Source organism: Pararge aegeria, chromosome 21 (genome assembly GCF_905163445.1).
Source record: "Pararge aegeria chromosome 21, ilParAegt1.1, whole genome shotgun sequence".
NCBI lineage: Eukaryota > Metazoa > Arthropoda > Insecta > Lepidoptera > Nymphalidae > Pararge > Pararge aegeria.
Genome location: NC_053200.1, coordinates 3,620,458 through 3,629,474, shown reverse-complemented (window position 1 = coordinate 3,629,474; position 9,017 = coordinate 3,620,458). Strand labels below are relative to the sequence as shown.

The following is a 9,017-nucleotide window of genomic DNA, read 5'->3' as shown; positions in this document are numbered from 1 at the left end:
GAAATAAATGAATTTTGAATTTTTGAGCTCACTGCACTAACCCGTTAGGATTATAAACACTTAAATTAAACCCATACACCCAAGCTGTTTCGGTGCGAAAGGACCATAACGCTTAGTATATAGGCGGCACGACTTTCTTTGTAGGGTAGGCCAACCACTCGCCTAAACCAGAGAAAAATCAAAAATTATAAAGTCCCGAATTGTCGGGGGTCACAGCTGGGGCCTCTCACTTAAAACTACAGCACTCACAATGCTTCGCTAGTTTATAATATAGATCAGTATAAATTAACTCACGGAACCCTAAATTATTTATGTGGCATTCCATATTGCAATTCTTATCACTCATTCCGAGTTTAGGTCATGTCGCTTTCACTTGTTTTGACAGTGCTGTTAAATCTGTGTATCTCATAAACAATGCTGGATTAATATGCCCTTCAAAATGATGAAAAAGACTACATATTTGGGTAAGTACACTTCTCTTTAATGTATAATTCAAAGTTTAAATTAATGTTCTATTTTATGTTAGTTTATAATAGCATAAATATATATCATATATATCTATTATAGTATATATAAATTTATATCGGTATTTGTGTAGTTAATATGTAAATGTATGTTCATGTAAGTTTTTTTGTTTATTTTTTTTGTAACATACTTTATGCACCATCCACTTTCCACTTTTTATCGGCTTCGTACGCTCAGGTTGCCTTTAAAATATCACTTTTAGTGATAAGGCCGCCTTTGCACCATAGCACTAAGTACTATTACTGTTTTCCTTGTATTTTTCCTATTGTGTTGTGTTGCAATAAAGTTTTTCTATTCTATTCTAATCTAAAATACATATATTTTGTTTCCATTAATTTAAAATTCTCTAATTTAAAACTGAAGCTAAAGGTTCAAGCGGACCCTAGTCCGGAAGCCCACCACAAATTTAGCCGGTTTTTTTGCTATCATCATTTCACAGGCATTTCATAACTAATCAAACTCTTTTTGTATTTTTTAACTTAGTAATATTATTAACTCAACCTCAATTAAAAATTTAAAAATAGAACTAACTTTCATGTGAAAATAAAACTAAATTATTTCTAAAACTTTGCAACTGATACCACTGCTACAAGCTGCTACATATAAAATCATTCCTTAGTTTTCTCTGGTCTAATTTGGTGCGAAGTTTTGGCCATCCTACTGACAAAAATCGGCCGCGCAGCGATTTAGCTTTCCGGTAGAAACCGGTTACGAGTGTGGTAATAAAATAACGACTGCTATATCAGGCTTGCTTGTAGTGGAAGAAAATAAAGCGGGTTTCCCTAAATTTTCCTATCATTTTCGAAAAATATACGACATGCAAAAAATGCTGTAAGCATTTCGCTGATTAGGCCGGCGTTATTGCCCCATAGCAAGCAACGTTTCAACTCTAGGCTTCATTAAAGCCACGTCTTAATGATCATGTGCTTAAAGTCTTCTACGCAAAAGAACTTGTACTTATTCTTAAGCGTTTGTGTGTTAAATTCTCGTTCTTTTGATGTCGTTTGTCTACCTTATCGGGGGTCTACCAATACTGCTCTGACCGGTGCGAGGTCGCCATTCCAGCACCCCAACGTCCATCGGTTCTCCGAGTCCCAATCCATTCGCGACCCGTTTAGTTCCCTAATAAATGATTATTGTTATATTCATATGAACGCTGTTATTCTTTTAGGTTTCTAATAGAACGCTTCGTTTAATATTAAATGTTTTTAACATTTTCAGGTTTGCTCATCACTGTTGTTTTTTTTACGGGTGTTTATCCTACAAACAACTGTGCACTTGAAGATAAGTTTTCAAACTGTGTTTACACAGTTGTCTGCGAACACTATGCAGGAAGTGCTCCAATTTTAAACTGTGATAGCCAGTCTTATATCACTTTTCTCATAAAGAAGTCGACTGCCAGCATACTTTCTTCAGGCTTCTTTGGATCAACTAATTTCGACATAAAAGTGAGAGTTATTAACGCCATTGATAACAACTGGAATACAATTGCTGAATCGGCTTTTAAGTATTTCTTTAAAGTAGAACATATGGACATTTCTAATAACAGGATCAAAGATATACAAAATATGGCATTCAAAAATTTAATATACCTCCAAAGTTTGAACTTATCAAGAAACGAAATAAGCTATCTTGGATTAAGCTCTCTGCATACACATGACAATTATAAAGACTCAGAAATAGTTTCGTTGGATCTCTCATACAATAAACTGCAATACCTACAAAGTGGATTGTTTCAATATATGAGCAAATTGGAAAAACTTGAATTACAATACAACAAGATAAATGACTTGCCTGATGATGTTTTTATGAACTTAAGGAATTTAACTAGATTGGACATAAATAATAATAATTTGACAGCGTTTAATATGACTTTAATTAACTTAAAATCCTTGAAAGTTTTAGACGCATCGAACAATAATCTTTTACGGTTATCTGGATATGAATTGAATCGATTAACAGCATTAATTTCGGCAAACTTTTCTAATAATGCCATTGAAACTATAGAGTCAAATTGTTTTAATCAAGCTTTTAATTTAGAGGTTTTGAACCTCAAAAATAACAGAATAAAGTCTGCTATAGAAAATGTAATGTTTATCAATAACGTAAAATTAGAATATTTGGATTTGGAAAGTAATTTAATAACTTCCGTAGAAGATAATGCTTTTAAGCATAACAATCTCCACTATTTAAATTTAGAGAAAAATAATATAACAGGACCAATTACAGAATCAACATTTTCCGGTTTGAAAAATATAAAAATATTTAGTTTGTATGATCAAAGTATATCATCACTAGGACATGGTGCATTTTTAGAAATGACAAGTTTGAAGGTTCTTAACCTAAGTAGAAATAGTATATCTGCAATTAATATATCGTGCTTTGGTTTAATGACCAACCTAAGTGTTTTAGATCTATCCCATAACACTATATCCGATCTTCTATTTGTGAAGAATTCTTTAACAAATTTAACAGAATTAATATTGAATGACAATAAACTGTTTAAAATAAGTTCATATCAATTTGTTAATCAGACGCTGTTAAAAAAATTAGATTTGTCTATGAACAAAATAAAAATTATCGAGCGATTTTCCTTACCTCTTGAAAACTTACAATATTTAAATTTAACTGGAAATTCTTTAACGGGAGCAATAGAGCCAGAAACATTCAGTCCTGCTAAATATTTGAGTTCTTTGGATTTAAGTAACTTTAATTTTAGTAAAGTAAAAAATATGTCATTTGTCAATTTACCTGTGTTAGCAAGAATGAATCTCTCAAATAACGCTATAGACGAGATAGAAATGAATAACTTTTTTGGTTTAAATAACATGTATTCTTTAGACCTTTCTCACAATAACCTCGAAATACTAGGACTAACAAATGGATTAAATAATTTGAAGTCTCTTTATATAAATAATAATAATTTGAAAAATCTTCCAAATGTTAATATATCTAGTGTGTTGTATTTAGATTTATCTCATAATAGTATTTCAAACGTATCTGTTAAATTTTTTGAACACTTAAAGAATCTTAAAGCACTGCATATGCCATATAATAGAATTACACATTTTAACAATAACTATACGAACTCCTTGTCAAAACTAACAGACCTTAGCTTATCTCATAATGAAATTAGTAGTATAGATCTAAGCTCATTCGGAGAATTAATCAGTTTGGATATTAGTAGTAATCGATTAAATTTTATCGACAAGCATTTTCTGAAACACATGGATAATTTACAAGCTTTGGATTTGAGCTATAACAATATCACGAAATTGCCTCCTGGTACCTTTCAAAATATAAAGATATTAAAAATGCTTAATTTATCATCGAATCATTTACCCAACTTAAGATATGGCAGTGTTAGGGGGTTGCATAGGACTGAAGTATTAGATATATCTAAAAATTATATTTCTGAATTAGATGTAGATATTTTTCACGAATGTGTGGAACTCAAGAAATTAATTATAGATTACAATAATATTAAAACGATAGATTTCGAGAGATTATTAGTTGTTACTCCAAAATTAAGTTATGTAAGTTTAGGGGGAAATCCTATATCCTGTAAAGAGATAGTGCGAAATATGAGATCTGTTAATCATACTTTTTTCCGTCCAATGGAAGTGACGTCCATAGATAAGATATATCATGAAGATAATGTTCACGGAATTCAATGTGGTAATGTAAGCAGCAACCTTGCTACAGTTCAACTTAAGGATAAAGAAGTTGCTTCTACAAAAAAATCATCGTCTTTAATATATTGGGTTCTTCCTATAGTTCTTATTTTGACCGGTGTTGTAGTTGTTATAGGCTATTACTATTTCAAGCATTACAGAAGTGGCAATAATGATAATTTAAGTGCTTTCCGATTACAAACATCGCTAGATCGCAGCAATTCGTTTATTGAGAATGTTTTTTGATGTTACATATTTCCTTATATTGTTTTAACTGATTTTTTAATAATAAAATATGTTTTATGTTCTTTAATTCCTAAGTGTCCATTTTTTTTACTAAAGATATAAATATTTTTTTTCCTAAGGTAATTTTGGACCTACCAATGCATAAGATTAAAGAATATGTTAAAATACATTTATTACAGCGATCCTTTTATACAGTTGTAGAATTCTTAACGACAAGGTTGCTTGGAAGCATCCGACTCCGCTTTTATCTCTCACAAGATAGAAAAATTAATGTTAAAATGTAAATAGTCGATGTTAGAAAAGAGCAACTGCTGAGTTTCTTGCCGGCTTCTTCTCGGAAAAATCTGCCTTCTGAACCAATGGTAGAGAAACGGACAGACTTGATGTTTCGAAAGTGCTTATATTAGGCAATCTTGAAATATATGAATTTTGAATTTTTGAATTTTTTTATTTATTTTAATGAAAAATCCCGGTGGTAGAATGTTATATGCTGGAAGCTCCCTAATCTGGGTCCTTACATTAACATCACAAAACAACAAAATAAATATTGTGTTTCCTTTAACATAACATTTAATAGGTGGAAAGGATCATTTGAGAACTTTCTGGATTTTCTTTGGATAAGATTTTCAATGTATTTTCAAATAATTTGTTAATGTAATTTTAAAACCACTTTTCGTGGAGATGACCTCAGTTTCAAAATAAACAGCTTACGTAAGTCGGATATAAATAGTATAATATAGACAAAGAAAAGGAAAGGAAAACATTGGTTTTTTTCGACGCAACATTTGTCACGGCCTAAGTAGGTACGAAGGATCGCAAACATTTGCGTTGCTGTGTTAACACGCTTGGTGTTTGCGTAGGAAATTCAACAAAGAAAATTTAATTTAAATCTTTAACTGTGTATTATGTATCTATTTATAAAAGGGCTGACTTCCTGACTTCAAAGTTTGAGGAAATATTCATTGAGCACCAAACATTTTTAATAATAATCTAGAGACTCAGAAAGCATTTTTTTCGATCTGCCTATAACGACATACAGGGGACGAAATGTTTTATGAAAGTCTGTTACTAATCAATTATTGTTCATGAAACATTTTTTGAGTTTTGCTTAGAATTTCAATTGAGTTGGCATAATTAAGTATTTTTTTAAATGTTACCCAAACGCATCAAATAGGGAATGAAAACTCAAAAGTCTCATATTATGAAGATCCACAAAAATTGTAATTTTTAAAAGTTGCCTGTAGTTTGGTTTCTAGAAATGCCAAAATTCTACGCAGATTATGTTGCTAGCATCTTCTAGTATAATATATTGAAAGGAGCGATTTGTGGACCTCGTGATCCTCAGTCTATCATGCTAACTTCTAGACCAACGGGGCGTTAATAACACGTGAAAACTCTTTCGCGCACAACAATATACCATCAATCATCTTGAGCATTGAGGTCGGTGTAATTTTTTTGAACATTTCGCACTTGACGTGAAATATGTCTGAATAACTTACGAATATTATGTACCGACCCTCTCTTTTGTGTAAAGTATGTAAGGGGAGGGTGGCCTAGATCACAAGTTGGTGGCGCAAATCACTCAATCGCGCTGGTTAAACAACATTGTTTCAAACGTTGGGAACAGCAATGACGGTAAAAATTCTGCTTTTAACTCTCTGCGATGTGTTGGAGAACAATTTTTTGTATATTGTTTTTTTTTTTTATTTCACTTCAAGTTAGCAATTAACTGTAATCTTGTCGTATGGTAAGTGATGATACAGTCCAAGATGGGGTGACCTGTATAGAGGCATTAAACTTATACTACGTATGGCATAGTACTCCCTGCTGGTATTCAAATTTCACTATTTAGACTGATTTCAATAGCTAAACAAAAAACTCCAGCTGTAGAAAAAAAGCTTTATAAAAAAAAACTCTGTATTAACAAATTGCAGCTTTGTAAAAAGGCAGCGCGGGTCGCCAACAAACTTTTAGTAATTTGTTGCCGAACAAAGTAAAGGTTTCTACCTGGTATTTATTGATCCGAAATTCCAGACTATATGAGCTCTCTGTACGTACTATAAGCACCGATCGTTACTTAAGTCACGTAATGCTTTTATCGCTTGGACGCATAGTTGATGGTGAGATCTTTCGCTACCCATCTTCATCATCATCTTTATCATCATCTTCATCATCATCATCATCATCATCATAATTATCAAGGCAACGTTGGAGGTCCACTACTGGGTATAGGTAATTCTTAGGGAGTTCAAAAAACCCCGGGCGGTTGCCGCTTTGGTCGAGGGGCTCCTCGTTTGTTGGTCACGGGTCTATCACAGCCGCGTTTACCGGGACGAGACATATGGTAACTATGAAGTTTTTATTACGAAGTCAAAGTCAAAGTCAAAAATATCTTTATTCAAGTAGGCCCATAGGTGGCACTTTTGATGCGTACATAATAATTACACTGTAGTGAGATGATGGCGATAACCACATTCGTAAACTTAAAACTAAAGCTACGAGGGTTCCAAACGCTTAGCCGGGTGTTTTTTGTTTTTTTTGTTATCACCATCTCACAATGTAATTTTAAATTATTAGAAGAGCAACCTGGTTAGAGCAATAATTTACACCCATGCTTTTTTATCGATTACATAGTCTTTTATACTATAATAGGACTTTTCTATAAGCAAACGAATATACGAAACTATAACTAAGCGGTTGGTTGCCTTTAGAACCATTTTGTAGTTGCCGCACCAAAATGGTGTGTATATATTGATTGTGGACTGTATTAAAGATTATGTAATGAAATTAAACTGATTGCTGGATTAGGTCATTTACCTATTTAGTAGTAAATGTACTGAGACCGCCGATGCGTGAATTTTAGTGCCTAAAACAAGCCAACCGAGTTTTGTTTGTTGCAACTTAGGACGTTGCTTACCTAAATCTATGAAGTTGGATCATATAACGTCCCAAAACACATCTGCACCCACCAAGATGTCTATGGGTGACGAAATGTGGAACAAAGGATCGGCTAGTTGAATTTTAGGCGGAAGTTTTATGGAATTTATATCTATATTACAAGACGGCAATGTATTTGTAACTTGAGGTAAAACGTAACATTCTATAAAATCACCAAAAGATGCCTCAGTGGATAAGTTACAAGACTCTGCACTATAGGAAACTTGATTATTGATACGTATCACAGTGGAGATTACGTTACGCCGTTCCAAACCTGACCTCTCACAGAGCTGCCGTGTGTCATACAAAGTGCGAAGTGGCATCATTGTCGAGAAGAGCGCGAGCTCATATAATACTTCAAATTAGTTTTAAGTATAAAAGATAAATACCGGAACGTATTATAGTGAGTAAAGAAAAGCTAGCAAGTAAGTTTGGCTGATATATTATCTCAAAGGAAAGTCGATGGAAATAATGTTGTATAAAACTTTCTCCGCTGATTGGTAGTACCTAGGTGGTTTTTGACGACCCCCCTGGCGTAAAGGTGAGCGCTGTTAGTTAAAGTGGAAGGTCCTGGGTTTAATTCCCAAAAGGGGCAATTTGGGAATCAATAATTTTTGAATTTTCTCTGGTCTGGTCTGGTGGGAAACTCTGGCCGTGGCTAGTTACCCTACCGACAAAGACGTGCCGCTAAGCGATTTAGTGTACCAGTGCAATGTCGCGTAGCATACTTCGTAACAGGTTAGCCTGCATCATCACTTACCACCAGATGAGATTGCAGTCAAGGGCTAACTTAGTGGTGTCTTAACTAGTGGAGTAAAAGAAGGAATACAAATTCATTCGCAAATTACTTGGCATCCATCATCCGTAGTCTAATAACACCCCAATGCTGTGCTCAGACGTCCTCTTGCTGAACATTAAGTAAAGATTTTCGCGTGCAGCTTCAATGTTATTCCATAGATGAAAATTCTCGAGATTCATTGCAAATACGCGGGCAATTCCAGTGAAACCTAAATTTGAAATATCGCTTTCGTCGGGCATATAGGCTTAGAAAATAAACAATTTGCAACCATTCCCTATTGACTTGAATCTATGAAATGTGGTTGAAAAATTTAACGGGTGCAACTACGTTCACAAGCCTACGATATTCTTAAGGAACACACATAAAGTCTTGGTATTAAGATCGGGATGTGGATTCGATTTTTTGATATAATGTTGCAATTTGTATTTATATTTTCTTGCAATTTTCGTTGGATATTCTAGGAGTCGTCGAATTCAACATAATTTTTTATTTTTGTATTTTCATTAGTGTTATTACCTATACTGCCTTTCCCATATGTATAGTAGAGTTATTAGTGTAGTTAGGCCTCATTTTTCTAATCTTTGGAAATCTGTTTAACAGACACGCTCTGTGTTATGGGTACTTCTTTATATTTAAAGATAGGTATTTATCTATCTTCTCTTTAAAAGTTTTCCAGCTTTAACGACCTTTTAAATTTAAGAAGAAGAACAAGAAGGAACACTAAAAACACGTTTAACATACAGGAAAAGAAACAGTAAGGAGTAACCAAAGGCAGCCTTATTGCTGCTAGCAATCTCTTACAAGAAACCTTTTTAATTAAATCTTATACTAAGATA

The 9,017-nt window shown here is 33.3% G+C and overlaps 1 protein-coding gene across 1 annotated transcript; it reads left to right on the top strand.

Annotated features, from left to right (window-relative positions):
* Nucleotides 1-361: 361 nt before the first annotated feature.
* On the top strand, nt 362-4,519 carry LOC120633351 (toll-like receptor 6). Its single transcript, XM_039903544.1, has 2 exons — nt 362-464; nt 1,747-4,519. Exons 1-2 carry the CDS (start codon nt 428-430, stop codon nt 4,443-4,445), a joined length of 2,736 nt encoding a protein of 911 aa, XP_039759478.1. The 5' UTR covers nt 362-427; the 3' UTR covers nt 4,446-4,519.
* The last annotated feature ends 4,498 nt before the right edge of the window (nt 4,520-9,017 follow it).

What these genes read in the sequence shown, in the direction of transcription:
- LOC120633351 (XM_039903544.1), top strand. Translation starts at nt 428, where the DNA reads ATGCCCTTCAAAATGATGAAAAAGACTACATATTTGG. An exon ending in GAAAAAGACTACATATTTGG is followed by an intron (nt 465 to 1,746) that starts GTAAGTACACTT and finishes TAACATTTTCAG; the next exon opens with GTTTGCTCATCACTGTTGTT.